The 22,218-nt window shown below is 58.1% G+C and overlaps 1 protein-coding gene across 1 annotated transcript; it reads left to right on the top strand.

The window, feature by feature from the left end:
• The first annotated feature begins 1,742 nt into the window (after positions 1-1,742).
• DNMT3B (DNA methyltransferase 3 beta) lies at positions 1,743-21,215 on the top strand. Its single transcript, XM_064673791.1, has 20 exons — positions 1,743-1,973; positions 2,396-2,706; positions 6,292-6,430; positions 7,122-7,228; positions 8,299-8,451; positions 8,934-9,122; positions 10,273-10,431; positions 11,224-11,331; positions 12,038-12,179; positions 12,571-12,699; positions 13,139-13,183; positions 13,557-13,636; positions 13,905-14,017; positions 14,401-14,584; positions 14,837-14,921; positions 15,332-15,573; positions 15,732-15,822; positions 16,064-16,212; positions 16,858-16,943; positions 18,121-21,215. The coding sequence occupies exons 2-20, from the start codon at positions 2,602-2,604 to the stop codon at positions 18,260-18,262; spliced, it is 2,448 nt and encodes an 815-aa protein (XP_064529861.1). The 5' UTR covers positions 1,743-1,973; positions 2,396-2,601; the 3' UTR covers positions 18,263-21,215.
• Positions 21,216-22,218: the final 1,003 nt, after the last annotated feature.

Below are 22,218 nucleotides of genomic sequence, written 5' to 3'. Positions count from 1 at the left end.
GGGTTTCTCAGCTCCTCCTGTTCATTTGCAGAATTTTTTTTGCATTTGCTGCCAAATTTTTCATGCTTGTGTTCTGCAGGGATGGAGGGGTGGGTTGGGGGAACCTGCTGCACAGGCCTGGTGCTGGTCCACATGCTTCCTGCAGATTTCACACACTTTGGCTAACTAAGTTTTCCTCCTGACCTTGAAAGCTCATTTCTGTCACACCAGGATAATCATATTCCTTTCCTTACTGGTATATACTCTTCTGCTGGATCTAGAAGTAATAACAAACGAGCAGAGAAGATTATACCCCACGTGGACTCCGGATGCTTTGTCTGGGGCAGGAGAGGCGCGGGCTGTGTCCCTGGCCCCGGCGCAGCCCTGCAAGTGTCTCGCCTCTGGACGGGAAAGGGAAAGAACAAACAAAAACTGAGTGTAAAACTTGTGAGGCTTTGTCTGCCCACGCTGCGCTGCGCGGGGTTGTGCTGCACGGGGCTGTGCGGGGCATGGCGCTGCTGGAAACTGGTGGGCAGAGGGGTGGCTGGGCTGGTGAGGGCTCTGCCCGGCCCCGGCGTTCCCCTTCTCTCCCCGGGGGGGGGGTTGTCTCCTCTGCCTCGGGGGCTGATCTGCGGGGGGCTCCGAGGACCAAGCCCCGGAGGAATGCTGAGGGTTAGGGGGATGCTGGGCAGTGGGGGCCACACCGGAATGCCGGCGGGTACCAGAGTATGGTGTGAGACATCATAAGGGTGTGGAGCCCCCGGAGAGGGATGCTGAGCCCCGGGGAGGAGATGCAGGGCACCGGGGAGGGTATGAGGGGAACTGGGAGCATGGGGGGATGTGGGGCACTGGGCGATGAGGAGTCCCGGGTGATGCGGGGCAGTGGAGGGGACACACCGGGACGCTGAGGGTGCGGAGTGGCGGGAGGAGGATGCGGCGCCCCGGGGGATGCGGGCCCTGAAGGAATGCGGGACCCCGAGGGCTGCGGGCCCGGGGGGCGCGGGGGGCTGGCGGGTGCGGTGGCGGTGCGGGCCCCGCGCTCCCCTCCCCCGCCGTGGGGCGGCGAAGGAGGAGGAGGAGGAGGAGGGGCTGCCCAGCACGGGCAGGGTTAAAGCGCCATGTAACCGGAGCGCGGGGCTGTCGGGGGCCGGCCGGGGCGCGGGAGGCGGCGAGCGGTGGCGCGGCCCCGCTGGACGGCGCGTCCCGCGGCGGCGCAGGTGAGCGCTGGACCGGGGGGACCGGGGGGTCGGAGCTGGAGCCGCGGAACATCCTCGTGGGCGGCTTTGTTGTGCGCGGCGGCGGCGGGGGACAATGGGGCGGGCGGGGACTCGGCACCGGGCGCACCGGGAGCGCCCCGGCCGGTCCGGCGGCCCCGGTGCCCGGTAGCCGAGGGCTCGCGGCTCCGCCCCGGGAGCTCGGGCAGCGGGCGGGGGGCGTGGGTCCTGCCGCCACTTGTTGCCGGCGCTCGGCTCCGGGGCGAGTTGAGGGGATCGGTGCTCCTACAGCCCCGGGCATGGTCCCCCTGGTCCCGCCCACCCCTCCGGTCCCGTCGCAACTTTCGGAGTTTCCCGCAGCGGCGCCGCGAGCCCCGGGGGCGCGTCCCGGGACTGTCACAGCGGGGCCCGTGCGGGACCCCCCACGACCCGCGGGGCCGGGCCGGGGCTGAGCCAGAGGCTGGGGCGGGAGGGTCCCCTCGCTGACACGGCGAGTGATGGCTGCGGGGTGGGGGGTGGTTCGGGGGGGCCGGGGTCCCCCTCCTCGGCTCAGCGACCCCGGGCAGCGCCGCCTCCAGGCCGGGGGCTCTGGGGGAGCTGCCGGGGGTACCGGGACGCGGTGGCGCTGCTGGTCGGGCCGAACACCTTTGTTTTCGATTCTCGGTCGGGAATCTGACAGCGCATCTTCCTTCTCTGTTGGCAGGAAAAGCAGCTCCCGGCGGAGCCTCAGGCGCGAAGCCTCCCCGGGGCCGGGCCGGAGGGACGGGACGGCCGGGGCAGGTACCGATCGGAGGGCTCTGCTGGCATCCGCCTGCTGTAGAGCCCGGGGGGGAATCCGGGGGGCAGTAGAGCATCGGAGAAGGAGGAATGAACTTCGGAGTGGCCCAAACGCGGGGCACAAGTACCGAGAAGCCGGGAGAGGGGAGCGGCGGGGGGACCCCATGGCAAGTGGGGCGAGCAGTGGTCCTACACCGACCTCCTTCGGAACGGGACAGGGAAAACAGCGGGGCGGCTGGAACGTGCTGCCCTGAGCAGGACTCGCCTTTCCTGCCTAAGTTTCTAGTTTCCAGAGAATTTTTAATGAACTGTGGAGGAGTGAGCCCGAGTATCCCAGTCCCGGCTCTGGGGCTGGGCGGGGCCGGGCGGAGGGGCGATGGGGACAGCGAGGTGTCATTGTCATGGCTTTACGTCCTCTTGTGCAGGGGGAAGATGAAGCAGTGACCGCTCCGGACAGAGGACCTGCCACTGCTGAGAGGGACCCACCTGAGCGCCGGAGCCCCCACAGCCCCCAAAAGCTGCCAGCCCTGCCCTCAGCTCCCTGCCTGCAACCCCCAGCCCTGCCCGAAGTCAGCCCCTGCCCCACGCCGGGGGGCTCGGGAGGGGCCTGGCCCGGCGGGATCCCACCGGAATGAGCATGGTAAAGAGCCGGGAGCGGCTGGAGCAGCGGCTGGCGGGGATGGTGGCTGCCCCGGAGACGTCTCCAGCCTGGTCTGCACTGGGAGAGGAGGGGCTGGTTTGTGTTTTGTTTCTTTTCTTTAGCCCGTCTTTGGTGAAAGGCAGCGGGGAGAGCCGGGGTGGGCGCCGAGGGCTGCGGGGGGAGCGGAACGGGGCAGGAGGAAACCGGGGGAAATGGAGGGAAGTGCCGGAGCGGGAGAGCGAAGGGGCCAGGCACAGGAAGCGGGCAGGGGGAGCCTGCCCTTCGCCCCTTGCCCTTCCCAGCAAGCACATCTGCGAAATGGGCGCCTTTCTTACGGAACTGCCAACCCAGCAACTCCTTTCTTTCCAGGATTAGAGGGAAATGTTCGGTTTGGGGAGACTTAAAGGCCATTAGTGTGCGCCACAGCCCAGAGCCAGCCCGGCCATTAGGATCCTTTATTTCTTTTTGTTATTCAAACAGGGCTTGGGCGATGGCTCCATCCCAGCCATCGGCAAAGCTTCCCTCCAGCCTTTTGATATGCATGCCCCTGTCTGGAGGCAAAGTCCGCAACCTCCCCACCTCCTGGGGACACGCACCTGATAACAGGGCAGCCTGTTTTCCCAGCAAGGAAAACTGAAACCAGCCCGGGCCAGGCTGGGGGAGCAGCCCCGGGAGCAGGGGCAGGGGTCCAGTCCAGAGCACAGTCCGGCCAGGTGAGCTCTGCCTTCCCTGCCCACCCTGCCCTCTCTGCCAGGTGAGTCCAGCTGTCATGCCCACTCTGACTGCTCTGCCTGCTCCAGGGTGGCTGGCAAGCATGGCCAGACAGGGACCAGAATTCTCTCTAAGCAGTTAATACTGTGGCATGGTCTTTAACCAGTTTGGCAAATCTTAAAGAAACTGGTATTGCAAAATGAGGGCGGGCTCCAAAGTCAGCGGGTTCATTGTCTCCTCGGTGGGATTTGGCTGCAGGGCACGTCCTGGTCACCAGGCAGTGCCGGGGCTGCCGCTGGCGCCAGGCTCTTGGGGAGCTTTCGGCAACTCTGGAATTCTGCGTTGTTTTCCTCCTCGTGGGTTCCCATCTGGAGCGCATGGCTGTGGAGCACCCGGTGTGTTTGCAGGGCGCCGGGCAAAGCAAACACTGCAGGGCTGGTCTCCTCCTCCCGTGAGACAGCACATGTGAGGGCAGTGCTCTGTTTCTTATTATTTTCGTAATGCCCTGCATGCACATATTGGTGTGTTTCTGCAAGGGGAGGTGAGGACAAAGAGCCGAGCCTTCCTTCCAAGCAGGAGTGGGTGAGCTCAGAAGGACGTGGCTCCCATGGGGGGACCTGGTGTGGGCTGTGAGTGGCAGGACGGGCTTGGGCGTGAGGCTTCAGTGCTTGGTACAAACGGCAGCGGTAGGAGGAGAAAGGATGGGAGTTACAGTCCTGCTGCATAAGTGTGGGATTTTGGGAAAGCGAGACTTCTAACGAGCAGCTTGGGCTGTGGTGTGCTGTTCCCTTTCCCGTCAGAGGATGGTGATGGGGATGTCCTCGAGTGATCTTGGGCAGTGCAGCTGGAGAGAACACTCAGCAAACAGTGAGCTGACCTGCCTCTGCTCACGGCAGGGCCTCCAGCCCAGTGCTACGGACCTGCAGAGCTGTGGCCTGTGGGTCTCCGCTCTGCCAGGGGGCAGTTCCTTCCAAAGGGATAACTCCTTTTCCCCCACTTTATAACTGGAACAAAGACAGTGTGGGAGCTCCCTGAGCACGTGGCAAAGCCGAGCTTGATGTGTCGGGGTGCTCAGTCCTGGTTGTGTCACATTCCAGGGGAAACCCGGCCACTGCGTCACCCTTCCCTGCTGCCTCCCTGGCACGGGGCTGGCAGGACACCCTCGCCTGGTGGCCTGGGGAGCCCTGGGCATCAGGCAGCCCCGGAGCTGAGAGAGGAAAAGACATTTTGAGGTGCAGGTTTGAACTTCCTGGGCTCCTGAGACAGGACTGAATGCAGGGGTCCTCTGGGGTTTTGTAGCTGCAGATGTTTGGCAGGGCTGGGTGGTGGCCTTGCCTGCTCCTGTTCTCCTTGAATCTTACCTGCCTCATGCTGCCTCATCTGCCTGTCCCCCCAGGGTCACCCTCATGCTGGGAGAGCAGCATATCCTCTCACACCTCCTTGTAGGGATTCCCAAGGGTGATTCACTACTGTTTGGTGAGATTTGCTGGTTTTGGTGGCAGCATCATCACTGGCTGTGGCTTCTGCTGCTCTGCAGCATCTGTGGGCTGGGGAAGGGGAGCAGACCAGGAGGAGCTGACCCAGCTGTGCTGTGCTGGGGTGGATTGCTGCATCCGGGGCCATGTGGGACCAGTCCACCTGGACTGGGGGCAGGCGAGTCTGGGCAGCTCCCAGGAATTGTTTGCTGGATCTGGGAGCAGATGTACTGCAGCAGTGGGATTTCTGCACACAGAAATCCCCCACGCAGCTGTTAGGGGGTTATGCAGCTTCAGACTCCGTCTGGTGCAATTTCTCTCCTTCTCCCTTGGTTGAGGGGGGAGGCAGGATGTGCATGGGGATCTCTGCCTGGGGAGGTGGGCACTGGACACATGTTTTCCTTCATGTTTGGGTGTTAGCAGGTTTTCTAACTCTGCCCTCGGCATCCAAAACATCAAACCCCAACTGGTCTTTGTTAGCCAGAGGTGCTGACAGATGATTTCAAAGCAGTAATCTCAATTGTTAGGGCAGCGGTTGGAGGCAATGTGGAGTGAGAGTGACGCAAAAGGGGCGGTGGGCTGGAGCTGGGGTCTCTCTGAGGCTGGGGGGGTGTTGCTTTGGCTTCCTTACAGGGCTGTAGGTGGGCAAAGCCCTGTGTGCTCCTCAGCTCTTGCGTTGCACGCTCCTGAAATGACTGTGCTGCCGAAGGGGCAAGTTGCAGCACAGACCCATAGCCCAGCAATGAGGCAGCGTTGTTCACGGCGTCCGGGTGCCTCCAGGAGAGCCAGAGCTTCCACTTCCAAAAACAGGATCCGGGGAGGGCACCCAAGGGAAGGCGGAGGCGTCTGAGCTCAGGCAAGGGGAGCCCCAGCTCTGCAGGGGGACACCTGCCCTGCCCCCTCGCCCTGGGGCAGGGAAGCTGAGGCCAGGAGTGGGGGGCAGGAGGAGTTTTCTCCCTTTGGGGGAGTTTAACTGGCTGCAGGCTCCAGGACTTTGCCCCTCATGGCGGGCGGGCTGCCTGCCTGTCCTGCTGCTGCAGGCACAGCCCACCCACGCCTGGGCAGCTGTAATGGTGCCCCGGGGTGGGCTGTCCCCTGGGGTGGGCTGTTCCCTGGTTTCTGCAGGGTGGCAGGGAAGTGCAGCTCCCCTCCAGACTGGGTTCAGCAGAGTGAGGTGGGGCTGGGCAGCACCGAGCCCAGGAGTGTTCCACAGCATACGGATGGTGGGGAAAAGCCTCGTGTTCCCTAAAGATGAGTGGGTTGTGTCTGGAGCCTCTGTTAGCTGGAGCTGGTGGATCTTTAGGGCCACCACATTTGTGGAGAGGTTTTGTCCAAGTGCTGTTTAGCTCCCAGGACCCCTCCAGATGTGTCTCTAGTCAGACCCCACTGCTAAGGGCGTGAAGTTGTGGCTGGCTCAAGGAGCTCACACTGTCTGCTTTGCCCTCCTTGAGTCTTCCTTCATGGCTGAATTTCCTTTCCACTCTGGCTTCCACAGGCGACCATGAAACAGGACAAGAGCCACGGGCAGGATGAGGCAGACTGCAGGGCAAAGCTGATCCTCCTCAATGGGGACTGCACCAATCCTGCTACGCCCAGCGTTGTACTGGAGGCGAACGGGAAGCCCAGTACTCCAGGTGAGGGTCACCACGGTGTGCCCAGAATGCACCCTGCCTGGGATGTGCAAGGATAAACAGGGTTTGGGATCTCCCAGCCACTGTATGAGGCACTGTGGCGGGGGGGGGCTGCAGTGCTGCAGCCATGGCCAGGGTCCCTCCGTGATGTGACTCCACTGGGTTTCTGCAATCTTGTAGCACATCCAGGCCATGACCTGGTTGTGGAAATGGGTGCCACAGTGGGAGGCTGGCTCTGCCCCTAGATAGTTGAATACCCTGGAGCAAGGGAAGAGGGGGAGCCCCACCAGCCTGAGGGGTGCCACTGCTCCTGAGATGCTCCAGTCTGGGCTTTCCAAATCCCACCTCTTGGGTAAACAAGGTCCTGTTTTAAATGACCTGGTGACAAGCCCTGAATAGCTGGCTTGTGCCCCTGAGCTTTCAGGAACTAAGAAGTAGATAAGAATGTCACCACACTTGCTGCTGGTCCCTCCCAGTTTTGGGGACAGGTGGGTGATCCGGGGGTGTGGTGCCGCGATGGGGAGCCCTGGGAACACCACTTGTCTCTGCTCCTGGTCACAATTCTCCAAGATGAGATTTCTGTCTCTCCAAATCATGACATGCTCTTGAGAGCAGTGGGACATGCAGAGGCATGTGGGGACACAGCCAGGAGGGCTTGCAGAGCCTAAAGCTGCTCTGCCTTGTCCCTGCACAGATCCCATGGACCTCACGCTGTTGCCTCTGCAGAACAAGAAGGACAGCAATGGAGATGTCTCCAAGGAGGACCTGGCCTGGCCACTTGGCCTGGCGGGGGTGCAGAAGGTAAGATATCACCTAGGCTGCTCTTCAGGGGCTGTCTGTGGGGGCATCCAGTGCCAGAGTCCTCATCTCCTTCCCTCTGGGCTGTTCTTGTGCTGGGGGAACAGTCCAGTGGTGGATGCAACACTCATTTACCAGTGTAATATTGTAATTTTTAAATTCCTGATTTACATGAGACCACAGCAGCAGGAGGGGGTGGTGTGAGATGCAGTGATGCCCACTATGTGTTGCAGCAGCCTAATAATTATCATAATTATTATGCTGATGTTTTCTTTGAAAAGTCTTGTCTGTATTGATGGACTGAACCATCTCGTGTCTCCCTCTCTTGGGCTGGGCTGCTTTTAGCTGCCTTGGGGCTGCACCCCAGTTTCACCCACCCTCTTTTGTTGACTAGGTTGACAAACCTCCAGGATCTGGAAGCATTTTTGCCTTCTTGCTTTATTGTTTTGAGTTAGAAACAAACCCCAAGGTTGGAGATCTGCCTGAGATGAGGCAGCTTCCAAAAGAAAGAGCCATAAATCCAGTGGGTGAAAATTCAGCTTCCCCACTATGTTTGGTTCAGGGGCTCTTTGCTGCAAAATCTCGTTTAATTTCGAGCCTCGTTATGCCGGATGCAGGAAACATGCCTGGGCTGGACTGTGTCTGTGACTGCTGGGGAAGGGCTGCTGCAGGGTGCTGCAGGGTTGTGCTGCAGGGCCAGCTGTGAGAGGAAGCACTCACGGGTGTGTGAAAGCATCCATGGGTATGTGAGTGGGTCTGTGCCTCTGAGGGGTGCTTTGCTGGGGCCTGTGGCTCCCCTGGCATCCAGTGCTCCTGGCTATGGCTCCTGCTGCTGTCGGTCATGCTGGATGCAGGGCTGCAGCAATGGGTGCTCCTGAACCCTGCAGAGACTCTGTGGAGGGCATGGTTGCCCAGAGGGGCTCAGCACAAGGTGCCTTCAGCAGCCGTCTGCCCTCCTCTTGCCCTCCCCAGGGCTCCGGTGCCGCTGGTGCTCGGCCCTGTGAAGCACAGGCTGTCCGTGTCCTGCATGGGGAGGGCACCCCTGCCATGGCACCTCTCTGTTCTGGTGGCAGGTGCAGCCCTGGGGCAGCGCTGGGTGGGAGAGCAGCCTCAGGCAGAAGCCCACAGTCCACCTCATCTTCCAGGCAGGGCAGGCCCGGCACGTGACGAGGATCAAGGATCGAGGCAGTGTGGAGGCTCTCAGGGACCTGCGAACTCCTGTGCGGGTGAGGGTCTGCAGGTCTACGTGGGGTCATGGCTTCCCTGGGGCTTCCCTGGGGCTTCCCTGGGGCTTCCCTGGGGCTTCAGAGACCTGCACTCCTGTTGCACCCTGGGCAAGCAGCTTTGGACATGGTGCAGACTCTCAGGGCCTCAGTTTTCCCTGTGTAGATTGGAGTGAGTTTGCTGTTTCTTGCCCTTTCTATGATTTGGATGTGTTGAACACCCTGGAGTGGATTTGGGACAGGAAAGGGGGAGAGAACAGTGGTGTGCCATTTGCTTTGGGTCTGACAAGTCAAAGCTGAGCAGTTCTCCTGCAGAATCTCCTGTTAAGGGCTCTCCTCTCTGCTCATGGCAGCAGCAGTGCCCTCAATCACTGGTTCCCCTTCTCCAATCCCATCTGTGAGGTTGGGGGATGATGTAGAGCAGGTCTCTGTTCCCCACTGCCCCTCTCCTTGCGGCACTGACCTTCTCTCCCTTTGCCATGCAGGGCTCCAGGCGTCGCTCAGCCGTGTCCACACCGCTGACCATCGACCTGACAGAGGATGACTCCCGGGACTCATCCCAGAGCAGCAGCACACTCTCTGGCAGCAGCTCCCAGGAGGGGCAGAATGGCTCTGCCGAGCTGGGGGCTGAGGAGTCAGAGAGCAGAGATGTGGGGATGGCACTGGAATACCAGGTACGGAGGGGCTGAACTCTGCTTTTGCATCCACGGTGGTGTGGGGCTCGTCCTAAGCCTGCAGGCGTGGGGAACCTCTGGAAACCTCACTGCTGCTTCTCCTGTCTCCCCTTCCCTGCCTGCCCTTCCCTGTGTGCCTGGGGTGTGATGGTCTCAGGCTGTGGGGGCAGCTTACTGCCGAGGGACACTTTAGGGATCAGTCCTGGCAAGCTGCCTCCAGTGCCACACACGGGCCTCCCGAGACACGCATGCGTGGCATGTGCCCTGCCGTGCTGTGCCCCGCTGAGACAGGCAGTTGCATGTGCAGAAAACATTTCTGTCGGGGATGCTGGAGAGAACTGAAGCTGCTGGGGCTGCAGAGCGGGATTCAGCACCTGCAGGCCATGGGGCAAGGCCCCAGACTTGCAGGAATTGGGCAATTGCATCTTGCTGCATAATTAGGAGCCTAATTGCAGAACAAAGCTGGAAAGGAGGGCTCTGCAGGCAGAGGTGACTCTGCTCTGTTTGAGGTGCCCTCCCCATGTAAAGCACCCAGCATGGCCCTCAATGGGTCACATCAAAATTCTTTGTTCTTTTTCATCTCCCTGTTTTCACTGCCCTGTTTCCTGCTCTCCCAAGTGGGAACAAGAGGGATGGGTGGGTGGGAACCCTCTCCCTGGGCTGCAGCCAGATGGGCTGAGCTGTGAGCCCTGTGAACGGGCTGCCCTGTGCCAAGGAGGAACCTCGGGGCACCCAGGGAGCAATCTCAGGGCAAGGCTTCCCAGTGTTTGCAGAGACCCTGGGAGGGCAGGCAGGAGTGGACACGCACGGGGCCTGGTGCCAGGAGGGCTGTGCAGGACAGAGCACGCACCATGCCATGTGCCAGGCATGGGCTCAGCGTGGGGCTGGCACACACAGACCTCCCCACTGAGCTCTGGCATGGTGCAGGGCTGGGAGCCAGTGCTGCCAGGAGGTGCTGGACCATGTGCTTGAAGGAGGAGGTGCAGCCTGTCTGCACAGACATCCAAGTGTGTGACACACGTGGCAGAGCAGCTCTTCAAGGCGCTCTGGGTCCATCCCCTGTGCTCCAGGACTCTCCTGCAGAGCTGCCCAGATAAAATAGGGCGTTTGTGCTTTTTGGCAGATCTGTGTTGTCATCTCTTGCTTTCAGGATGGGAAGGAATTTGGAATTGGGGAGCTCGTCTGGGGGAAGATCAAAGGTTTCTCCTGGTGGCCTGCAATTGTTGTCTCCCACAAAGCCACGGCCAAGCGCCAGGCTGTGTCAGGCATGCGATGGGTGCAGTGGTTTGGAGATGGAAAGTTCTCCGAGGTAAGCCTGCTGTCTGCCCCTGCCTGCTGTGCCCAGCCCCAAACCCCCTCCCCTGCACATTTCTGCCCCACTCCTGGGGCTGCCTGTGGGGTGTGTGTGCACCCTGCAGCCTCCCTGGGCAGGCACCCTGGTGTTCACTAGCCAGGCCTTGGCAGGCTCTCATGGCTCTGGTGTCTGTAACTAATAATTGGACACTGTAGGTTGGTGACATTATCCAGCAGTGGGAATATATACCTGGCCCCTACGCAGGGTTTTTCCAGGCCTTGGGCTCCAGGGGTGCCCAGGAGCCCTGCCTGGTTAGGAATGTCCCATCAGAGACCCATCACCCCCCCCACAGATTCAGAATATCCTAAGTTGGAAGGGACCCATGGGGATCATTGAGTGCAACTCCTGACCCTGCTCAGGACAACCCCGAAATCCCACTGTGTGCCCAAGAGTGTTGTCCAACACTGCTTCTCGAGCTCTGGCAGACTGATGCCGTGACCACTTCCCTGGGGACCCGGTTCCAGTGCCTGACCACCCTCTGAGTGAAAAACCTTTTTCTAACATGCAACCAGGATATCCAACCCCTCCCATGCTGCAGGCGGGAGGGAGGGAAGTGCCGTGCTGGTGTCACAGCACCGGCAGAGGGTGCAACCCACCCGTCCTTGTCCTTGTCATGGTGCTGTTGGGCTTCCTCCCCTGGCTGCGGTGCCGCAGGGTCCGGGCTGGGAATGCAGTGCCTGAGGGGAAATGGCCAGGCAGGACATCCCTGTCCTGTCCCGCTGGTGAGCTCTTGTCACTCTCTCACAGGTTTCTGCGGACAAGCTGGTGGGACTGATGGCCTTTAGGCAGCATTTCAATTCTTCCACGTTCAATAAGCTGGTGTCCTACCGGCGCGCCATATACCATGCCCTGGAGGTAACCACCAGGGGTGGGGGGGTGGGTGAGGTGCCAGCTAAACCAGCTGGACTTGGAGGCAGCGGGATGGCACTCAGGAAAATAGTCCTTTCTCTGCTAGGATGATTTGCAAGTGCAGCTGTGGGGCTGAACTCTGCTTATCATCGGGGTTCAGGGTTAACTGCTGCTGATCCAGATCCCAAGGCCCTTGCTGCTCCAGATCCCCAGGCCAGGCTCCCTGCGCTGTCTTGGACACAGCAGCATCACAGCAGCAGGACAGTGCCAGGCTGGCCAGAGGTGTCCTGGGCTAGTGCCAGGTGCCCTTTGGAGGCAGGGCTGGTGCTGAGCACCCTGTGTGTCCAATCCACATCCAGGGGGTGTGTCACACACCGGGATAAAGGGCTGCAGATCCACAGGCACCTTTTCTGCCTTCCTGTCACTTGCCAGGGAGCAAGAGTCTGGGCAAGAGCTGGAGCTGGGCTGTCCCTGCTCCTGGCTCCATTGAGGCTGGGATGGGCTCATTGCAGGGATGGGGGCACCAGAGCACAGCAGAGGGCACACCCAGAGCGGGAATCCATCAGCTGCTGCTGTCCCAGGGCTGCCAAGCCCCACACCCATGTGTGTTGGATGGGGAGGGGGCCTGCGGCTGTGGCCCTGGCAGGGGTGTGGTTGCTTCCCAGACAGAGACCACCCCGTCACCCTATCCCATGCTGTCCATTCTCGGCAGGTTGCCCGGAGCCGGTCGGGGAAGACGTTTACAACTGGCCCCAGGGACTCGCTGGAGGAGCAGCTGAAGCCGATGATTGACTGGGCAATCACTGGCTTCAAACCCCTGGGGCTCAAGGGACTGCAGCCACCCAAAACCTCAGGTGAGGCAGTGGCATCAGCTGGGTGGGGGCTGGCATGGCACTGGCAGGGGGCTGGTGTGGTCAGCAGCCACCACTATCTGGCCCCAGCTGAGCCTGCTCACCCTGTGCCGTGGCCGTGCCATTCCGGTCCCAAAGTGGTCCTGGAGCTCCTCACTGGGTCCCTGACAGTGACTTTGCAAAAAGCCAGAGCAAAGCACTCTCCATGCCCTTGCTCCTGGAAACCTGACTTGGCTGAGCCTTGTGCCATGAGTGGGGAGCCCGGGTGGCCAGGAAGGGTTCTGCTTGTGACTGGGGTGGGACCTGGCAGGGCTTGGCAGGAGATGTCTCCCATTGCCCTGAGGTGGTCCTGGGGCTGGAGGCTCATGCCCAGGGAGCTGCCTTTCTCTTGCAGAAAATGGGGTGCTGAGGAATGGGACGGAGGAGGTGCTGTCCCTTGAACAGTATCCCCCCACCAAGAGGCTGAAGAGCTACCCCTGCAACAATGGCAAGGAGCAGCGTGTGGAAGAGGACCAGACCCGAGGTAACCAACAGAGAGAGCTGGGGAGTGGCTTGGCCTGCTGGGCTGTGCACCCTGAGAGCACTGGAAAACCATTCTGGGAAAGGGGTTGGCTCTTCCCTGGTGGCCATAAGCTTGATTCCTGAGGGCAGAAGCTTTTGTGATCCCATGGTGCTCAGTTGTGCCTTATTAGACACCAGCAAACCCAGCTGCAAGATAGAGGCTGGGCTCCAATAATGGCTCAGCTTGGACATGATCCATGAGCTGCTGTGCTGAGCTCTAATATCTCCTTCAGTGAAAGGATGTGGGGTTTGCCCCAAAATTTCTAACATGCCCATGGCCAACCTTCTCCGTTTGAGCTGGAGCAGTCCTAAATGCAAGAAAAAAAGCAGCTGTAAGCAGAATTAATTTAGAGTTTCTAATGTAAGGAATGATAAATATATTTTTTTTTAATTTTATAAAGAACAAATGGTTTCCGAAGTTACGAACAACAGTGGGAAGCTGGAAGGTAATCACTGGTCCTGTCTCCCTTGGGAAGAGGTGTGGGGTGATAGGGGATCCTGGCTGGAAGTGATTCAGCAAGGGTCATGGGCTCCTTCTCAACAGCACCATCTGGGAGGGGGGAAAGTGCTGTGACTGCAGGGTGCTGAGGTCCCCCTGTGCTGAGGGGAACAGGGTGCTGTGCAGATCCTCCATGGGCAGCCACAGCCACATCTGGATGTGGTTCCAAGGGCAGACCCCATTTGGATGCTGTTCCTGTTCCAGACACTGTTCCAACGGGAGGCTCCAGCCTCTGCAGCCTGAAGTGGGGTGGGGGTTTGGGGACGCCTTGCCCTGACATCTCCCTGCCTCAGGTGAACACAGCTCTCTCTGTCCCACAGACAGCTGTTTGTCCTGTGGGAGGAGGAACCCGGCCACCTTCCACCCACTGTTCAAAGGAGGCCTCTGCCAAACGTGCAGGGTAAGTGCTGCAGTGCTGGGGCTGGAGGATGGGGCCGGGATCCATCCAGTGTTGCTGGGACAGGGGGTGGCTGTGCCAGGTCCTGGCCATGCTGTGTCCTCCATGGGGCTGTCCCTTGGCGTGTTCTTGCCACCTGAAACACCAAGGATGTGCATCTCCGAGCTGTGGGCGGGTACCAGGGATGGACCAAAGCTGCATTCTCTCTTCACCCTCTGAGCACAGCTCCTGATTCTCTGTCCTTCTCTCCTCCTGGCTGTCCTTTCACTAGGATAGATTCCTGGAGTTCTTCTACATGTATGATGAAGATGGTTACCAGTCCTACTGTGCTGTCTGCTGTGCGGGCAAGGAGCTGCTGCTCTGCAGTAATTCCAGCTGCTGCAGGTGGGCCCTGTGTCTTTGCTCCTGGGGCTGTGGCCCTGACATCATTCCAGGGAGCTGTGGGGAGCAGGATCCTGCATGAGCCTGGACACAGGGGCTGGGCTGCTCCCCAGCTGGCTGCCATGCAGCATGTCCCAGCACAGCCTACTTCTCCCTACTCAGCCAGGCAGCACCTGAATAAGCCCTGGGGAGGTTGGCAGGAGATTTACCCATGCCTTGGGTCACTGGCTTGTGTTAGCAGCCCTAAAACCCAAGGTACTGCCTGGAAAAATATCCTGTAGAACGGGGCAGGGGCTCTGGTGCATGGTGGGGGAGATTCCAGGAGAGGCTGAGGTGACCCAGAGGGTCCTTGAGGTGACAAGCACGAGGTGTTGTGGTTTGGGCAGGTGCTTCTGTGTGGAGTGTCTGGACGTGCTGGTGGGGCGAGGGACATCGGCCAGAGCAAAAATGCAGGAGCCCTGGAACTGCTACATGTGCTCACCCCAGCAGAACTACGGGCTGCTGCAGCGCCGGCAGGACTGGAACGCCCGTCTGCTGGACTTCTTCACCAGTGACAAGGGACAGGAATATGTAAGGGCTGTGGGCAGGGAGCCTGGCACGCTGGGGTGTGGGGAAGAGGGTCATGAAGGCCAGGGCAAGTGGCTTGGAATTCCTCTTCCCTCTGCCTTGGTCTTGTTCCTTCACCCTCTCCAAGGGTGCTGGGCTCTTGGCCCTGCAGGTGCTCTCCTGAAGGCAGAGCTGATGCCTGCAGAGCTGAAGTTTGGCCTCATAAGGTGATGGAGCACTGCCAGGCCTGGGGCTTCATGGCTGTTTCCATTGCAGGCTGCACCCAAAATCTACCCAACAGTCCCACCAGCAAAGAGGAGACCAATCCGAGTGCTCTCGTTGTTCGATGGGATAGCAACAGGTGAGGCTGTAGGGAAGCACTGCCTGGTGGCTTTTCAGCACTGGGCAGCAGAGATGAATCATTCCATGGACTCAGACCTGTCTCTGAAAGCTTGTTGGGGAGAAGGGGGTGAAGACAGGAGGGATCCCCATCAGCAGGGGTCGAGAGCAGGAGAAAGGGAAGGATGGATGGAAGGAGGGAGGGAGGCATGGGAGTTTTGCTCACAGAGGTTCAGGTGGCTGGTTCCCCTGAGAAGCCAGAGCTGTGGGAAGAACAGCAACCTGGCCTCTGGTGAAATGCCTGAGGGCAACTGGTTTGGGTCAGTTCACTCAGCTCTGGCATTCTGCTTTCTGGGAGCAAACGGTGCCTGGAGGCATGGGTCAAAAAAAAGTTTGCTCCTCCTGAAGTCTTGTGTGACTGCCCCCACCTAGGACATCCAGGAGCAGCCACATCGAGCTCTGCTGACGAAGGAGACCGGGAGGCCAAAGAGAGCAGTGCGACCTCAGACCTCTGTCCGTTGGCAGGGTACATGGTGCTGAAGGACTTGGGCATCCAAGTGGAGAAGTACATCGCCTCGGAGATCGGCGACGACCCCATCGCAGCGGGCACCGTGCGGCGGCCCGAGGGCAATATCACCTACGTGCACGATGTCAGGAACATAACCAAGAGAAACGTGAGCTCCGCTTCTGTGGGGAGCCGGGGGATGAGGCCCCGTGGGTGTGTGGGTCTCACCCCACCAGCCCTGGGATGGGCTTGTCCCCTACCCCACCGGGGAGGAGAGATGCACTTCCGTGGCATTTCCTAATGGGCTGGTGTGTCTGTTCCCTGTAGATTGAGGAGTGGGGTCCTTTTGACCTGGTGATCGGTGGAACCCCCTGTGATGACCTCTCCCTTGTCAATCCAACCAGGAAGGCACTGTTTGGTAAGGCTGCTTCACCTCTGCTGAGCTGGGTACCCCGGGGTGTTCCTGGGTCATGGAGCCACCTTACAGCCCAGGGAAGTGTTTCAGCCCCAGGCTGTGTTGGTGTTGGCTCCCTGTGGCACCTGCAGAGCACGGGCTGTTTCCATGCCTGCTGTGGTGGAGAGGGCAGCCAGGCCCCCCCGGCACCCCATTCCCAATGCCTCAGCTGGTCCCAACCTGCTGCTCTGCTTTTTCCCTGCAGAAGGAAGCGGGAGGCTGTTCTTCGAGTTCTACCACCTGCTCAACTACGCCCGTCCCAAGGAAGGCGAGGAGCGGCCCTTCTTCTGGATGTTTGAGAATGTGGTGGCCATGAGGGTCAATGACAAGAGGGACATTTCCCGGTTTCTGGAGGTAGGGATTGCTGCTGGCTGCAGGAAAGGCATCACAGCAGGTGACACTTGCTGGGCTGTGCAGGGTGTGCCAGCTGTGAGGGTCTGGCTATGGTTTCCTGTGGCCTCAATGCTGGAAAACCCCCTGCCTGGTGCACATGCCGAGGAATCAAGTTTAGTCTTGGCTCTGCATCCTCCCCTCTGGCTTTCAGCAGGTCAAACCCAAGCACTAGTCCTTCGGGGGAGGGGTTTTGCCAGCCTTGAAGAAAGCATCTGTTCAGAGCAATGCCTGTTATTTCCAGGGAGAGGGAGGTCGGGGACTGGGAAGGGTTTTTAACTGTGTGGTAGCCAGGACGGGCTGTGAGTCAGCAGGGACCCTGGTGTAAAAGTCCCATCAGAGGCTGACAGTTCTGATCCTGGCCCAGGGGAACCAGCACTGAGCACCCTGTGAGGGTTATTAGCTGCTGGCCATGGCCATGACCTGGGAGCCCATGTGGCCAACCAAGACGTGCTGTGGTGTGGAACAGGGTTTGTGGGGGCTACATCCTCAGGAGGATTTGCTGGAGACTTTTTAGTCCCTGCAGTGCAGTGGGAAGGGCTTTTCCTGCAGGAGAGGACTAAACCCACATCTACTTTAACTTTTATTTCCCCCCTCTCTGGCCCCCAGTGTAACCCAGTTATGATTAATGCGATCAAGATATCGGCTGCCCACCGAGCTCGTTACTTCTGGGGCAACCTCCCGGGGATGGACAGGTAATCAATCAGTCCTTTGCTGTCCTCTTGAATCTCTCGCTGTAGTTTTTGTTGGGTTGTGCTGCTCATGTGGGTTTTTTTGCCTCCCTGGCTCAAAGCCCAGCTCCTGGGAGTGAGGAGCTGCAGTTCCTGCACGGGGCAGCTTCCCTGCAGTGATGTGCACATGATAATTAATGTACTTACTAATGAGCAATGACTGTGGGAAAAGTGTAGTAGCGTCCTGTGCCCTGGACCTGAGGCATGTAGAAGGAAGAATGATGGGGCTTGCACAGGGTGCTGTGTGGTGGGTCTGGCGGGGGGTGTGCATGTGCCCCAGCCTTGATGTAAGGCCCAGGCTGATGTGGGGGTGCTGTATGGCAGCCGTGTGCCCTGTGCCATGGTGTGGGGGGTTTGCTGGAGGTGAACCAAGCAGCCACTGGGGCTCAGGTGGGTGTAGTGGCGTGGGGAAGCTCATACTGCAGCAGGCAGCTGCTGAGGCAAAGCATGGCAGCACTGCGCTCCTCCAAACCCTATTCACACCCTGAATTTGTGGCAAAAAAACAACAGAAGGACTTTGAGTAGATAAAATCCAATTGGAGTAATCCTGCACACCAAATACTCCTAGTGACAGAACCTGAATTTTTTGCATAGCGGATGCTTTGGCCAGTAAACACAGACTGGGGTAAATATTTTTGTTTGTTTATTTAAATTGCCAGTATTTGTTGGAGTTAACACTGAGCTAAAGGCATTTGAAAGTAAAATAATCCCCAAGCCTTTGTCATGTGAAATGGCTCTTGGACTTTCATCTGATTGTAAGGGAAGTGCCCAGCCCATGACTCAGAGCTACCCAGAGCTACTCATTCCTATCTCCATGGAGTAGCCTGAGGTGGTGCTTGCAAAGGTGTTGCTGAGCAGAGGCAGGCAGGATGCCACTGGCACAGGGCTTCTCCAAAAGCCTTGCCAGGAAAAAGCTACAGAGGGCACAGGGAAAGGTGGGCTGCCACTGCCCGTCCCCATTCAGAATGGTGACACTGCTCAGGCCATGTGGGGCTCTGACCACGCTTGGGAGCAGAGTGCCCTTCCCATAGGAGATTCCAGATGCTCTGTGTCTCTGGTGGCTCAGGAGCAGGGCTGGCCAGCGAAAGGGGCTCCTGCTTCTGCTCTGTCTCACCCACCATCTCCTGCCTCTACTCCCCAGGATCTTCGGCTTCCCCCTCCACTACACGGACGTCTCCAACATTGGCCGCGGGGCTCACCAGAAGCTGCTGGAGAAATCGTGGAGCGTCCCGGTCATCCGGCACCTCTTCTCCCCGCTCAAGGATTACTTTGCCTGTGAATAGCAAGCCGAGCGTCCCTCGTCTCTCTGGTAAAGGTGCACAGCACCGCTGCTGTGGCGGGAGAGGGACGGGCACGGCTGCCAGACTGCCAGGGCCCCGTCCCTCCCCGGCCACGTGCTGCGGGACGGCAGCCTGGCCCTGCAGGGAGAGCCCTCTGTAACCAAAGAACCTGGCAGGGTCACTTCTTTAAAGGGACTAACGTAGGAAATGATGGACAAGGAGCTTTAATTACCCAGCACAGGAGCTCCATGCATCACTGATGAGACGGGGAGTCTCCTCCAGAGCATTAACTATTCCGGTTTAGCCTGGAGCTGGGAAGTCACCACTTGCTGAGCAGTCAGTGTGGGGGCAGCTGCCAGGGAGCTGCAGGCAAACCTGAACTACAGTGAATTAATGCTTTTCCTAAACAAACAAAACCTCTTGAAGCAACTGCCAAAAACCCCCAAACCGTAGCAGCAGGTGTAGGGGACCCTGCTCAGGTTACACACTGAACACAGGATTATACAGAAACCAAATCTTTTTTATTTTTATTTTTTTTATAAACTTTACTTTTGTTGTTTTAATGTCTATTGCTGCTTTTAAGGCATTACATAAGAATGTGGAGATTCCTAGACCTGAATGTAGCTGAAACTGAACTGTGAGGTGATAGAATTACTTTTCTAGCTAGAACTGAAGAAATACTGTTTTATGTGTTTGGCTGTAGTTTACAGATATTCACTACTTCCTTTTTCAAGCATCTAAAACCTTTCCTTACATTTTAAAATCCTGCTGAATGGCTTGAAAGCTTACACAGTAATTGGAGCAGGGAGGATTTGGTCTCCAGTGTCTGTAAAGGAAGATGTTCTTGGAGCATCCATTTCCCAAATGAATGTGGTATGTCAGCAGGAAGGACAGCGTAGTGGTCAATGGCATCCTCAAACCGCAGCCCCCCCAAATGTCACGTACCATATCATGAACCCGAGCAGCAGTGGCAGGGTGTTGGCTGTGGGGCAGGGGGTTCCTTACAGGGAAAATCCCACCCGACCCCTATGGGGGTGCAAGGTCCAGGAGTGCAGCACCACTCTTGCCCGTGCCCATCTCGTGCTGTGGGCAGGGGGAGTGGACCCTGAGGGGCAGTGAAGTGAGAAAGCTGTGGGGGGGCTGTGTGTGTCCCCCCACTGCGGCACTGCCACTGCTGGGGGGTCTTGGGGGGATGCAGGCAGGGGCTGCACCTCTCCTCCTCTGCGCATCTGCCTCCCTGTGCATCCCTGGGCAGAGGTGGGATGCTGCTGGTGCTCGTGTGCCCAGCCCCAGCCTGGCAGTGCCCCGGGGGCTCCCGTGGATGTACGCACAAACTGGAACTTCCTGCAGCCACCAGTGTGCTCACTTTTGATTGCCTTCCTCTGCTCCCCAACTTTGCCAGACTGATTCTCCCGCTGTCCATGAAGACCTGGGCGTGCTGTGCCCATAGCCAGCATCCAGGGAGGTGTGGGTGCCTGCCTCCATTCCCGCCAGGTTTTCCTTAGCCACTGGGCTGCTGCCTCAGCAGGCATCTCTAAAGACTCTGAATTCCAATGCACATTTCAATGCACTGAAACAGCTTGTGACATTCCCCTGTCCTCTGTCCTCCCCTACCTCTGCTGGTCTCCTGTCACCTGGCTCTGGCAGAGCCCTTCAGTGCCTTCTCACAATTAATTGGGTCCAAACCATGGGCCAACCCACCCCCCTGATTGGTGCTAGGCTGTCTTGCAAGGTGTTGTACAGCATCAGTGGGAGGTGAGAGCCTCTCTCCCAGCTCCTTCTACCTCTCTGACACACTGGGACCCCCTGGCACCCCTGTCTCAGCTGGTGGAGGATGGCAGCCTCTCATTTTCCACCCTTGTGTGCAGCTTTCCACCCCAGCTCTGAGGATCATTTTCTCTTGGTCTCCACCCCAAGGCTGTACTTGGGAATGGGCAGAAAAGGAAGCCCAGGTAGTTTAAAGGCTTTTTTTCCTGTTTTAACCTGGAAATTACTCTTAAAAAGTCTTCCTTGAGGGGTTCATTCTCCATGACATCTATTCAAGCCCCACACCTTAGTCAAGAAAACGCTGCAGAAAGCCAAGTGAGCTGCTTCATGTCACTTGGGGACATGTAGCACTGTCTTGTCACCAGGCCCTGGGCTGGGAAGATGGCAGGGTGGGTTCTGTGTGTGCTGAAGGTGTTTGGGAAGCCTTGGCATTGCCACTGCTGCACTGGCTGGTTTTGAACCCCTCGCCAACCTCTCTGATCCTTGTGTCCAGCTGGAGCCCAGCCACAACACTAATTCCTCATCCCAGCTCCTTGAAGTTCCCGTTCAGAGCCCAGCACGGGGCCTGTGGGTGACAGGCGTCCTCTGCTCTGCACCCCTCTGATGGGTTTGATTTTTCCAAACTGGGCAAACACGTGTCCTCCACTCCACAGCATCCCTGATCTTATACTCCAAATCTCACATCCTTTCCTATCTGATCAAAAGGAAAACAAATAGATGAGGGGAAAAAAAAAAGGACTTGGGGAAAGTAAACAAAGATAAAAGAGGAATGAGAATTGTCTTGGCATTAAGCTCACTTGATGAGAATTGTAGCAGACAAGTCTTCCTTGAAATGTTTTTCCCTGTTAAGAGCCGCCTTTTATTATGTGTTTATAAAATGTTGTTAAGGGAGGGGGATTTCAGAAATGCCTTTTTAATACTTTTTAAAGGTTTCTAACTCCCTGGTGCTATTTTTTTAGGTTAAGGATTTTTAATGTTGAACATGTTGCGGGTTTTTGTACAATCTTCTAAAAATAAAAGAAATGTATCGTTTTGAACACATTTTACATGTTTTTTTGTATCTGGAGTGTGGAAACTCCCAACTCTTCCTCGTCCACATGATTCCGCTGGTTTCCACGTGGGAAAGAAAGGGGATCCATGTCGACAGTTTACCATTTATCATGTCTGATTAAAAAGGAGTATTTCTGTATGGTTGGACTGTCTTTATTGGGTGAATAAAAGGGGGTTTGCAGCAGGAGGAGGGGCACAGTTGGGCAGCCAGGATGCCCCTTCCCCACTGCTGCTGAGGTGACACCCAGTGACACCAAGGTGGCCGGTCCTGGCTGTGCTGGGTGGTAGAGGTCAGGCTGTAGAGGAGAGTCTGATCCCTGGCTGGGCTAGGAATCAACTGCAGCTATTCAGTGAAGATGTAGTCTATCCCAAATAGGGATATAACCTAATGGGCAGGGACACCTTCCACTATGCCAGGTTGTTCAAAGCCCCATCAGCTCTGACCAACACATAGTTATGGTCAGTCAATTGCTTTTAAGACTAAAGTTATTTTTCAAAAAAAAAAAATTTGAAATCTTGTCTCATTATCCAAAGATCTGGGGAACCAGTAAGGACTCAATCATGAAATCAGCAAGGCATAATAATTTACCTCTCCTTGACATCTCAGCTTTTACAACATAACTGAAAATAAATGTGTATCTTACAAGTTCAAGCCATCCATCCACTAGACGGATTGCACCGGTGGCAGCAGGACTGCACAATTCTACCAATTCGGAAAAAATGCCCTTAATTTCAGATTGAAATACAAGAGCCCATCAGTCTGGGCTGGGCTGTGCTGGGGTCTGGGCCTGGCTGTACCGGGTGGTTCGTACCCGGTGGTCGGTGCCAGGTAGTCAGTACTGGGGGGGGCGGTACCCGGTGATCGGTACCGGGGCGTCGGTGCTGGCTGTACCGGGTTGGTACCTAGTGCTCGGTGCGGGGTGGTCGGTGCAGGGTGGTCGGTCCCGGCTGTACCGGGTGGTCGGTCCCGGCTGTACCGGGTGGTCGGTCCCGGCTGTACCCGGGGGTCGGTCCCGGCATTCCCCCGCCACTCCCTCGTTCCCGATCCCCGCGCGACCCCTCGGGCACGCGGGACCCCTCGGTGTGGGCGGGGCCACCGGCTCCGCCAATGGCGGGCGAGCCCGCGGGGCGGGGCAGTGCGG

This window comes from Pseudopipra pipra, chromosome 17, assembly GCF_036250125.1.
Source record: "Pseudopipra pipra isolate bDixPip1 chromosome 17, bDixPip1.hap1, whole genome shotgun sequence".
NCBI lineage: Eukaryota > Metazoa > Chordata > Aves > Passeriformes > Pipridae > Pseudopipra > Pseudopipra pipra.
Note: the sequence above shows the minus strand (reverse complement) of the source record. Positions and strands in the feature narration are given on the sequence as shown.

What these genes read in the sequence shown, in the direction of transcription:
- DNMT3B (XM_064673791.1), top strand. Translation starts at nt 2,602, where the DNA reads ATGAGCATGGTAAAGAGCCGGGAGCGGCTGGAGCAGCGGCTGGCGGGG. An exon ending in GTGACAAGGGACAGGAATAT is followed by an intron (nt 14,585 to 14,836) that starts GTAAGGGCTGTG and finishes TTTCCATTGCAG; the next exon opens with GCTGCACCCAAAATCTACCC. An exon ending in AACCTCCCGGGGATGGACAG is followed by an intron (nt 16,944 to 18,120) that starts GTAATCAATCAG and finishes TCTACTCCCCAG; the next exon opens with GATCTTCGGCTTCCCCCTCC.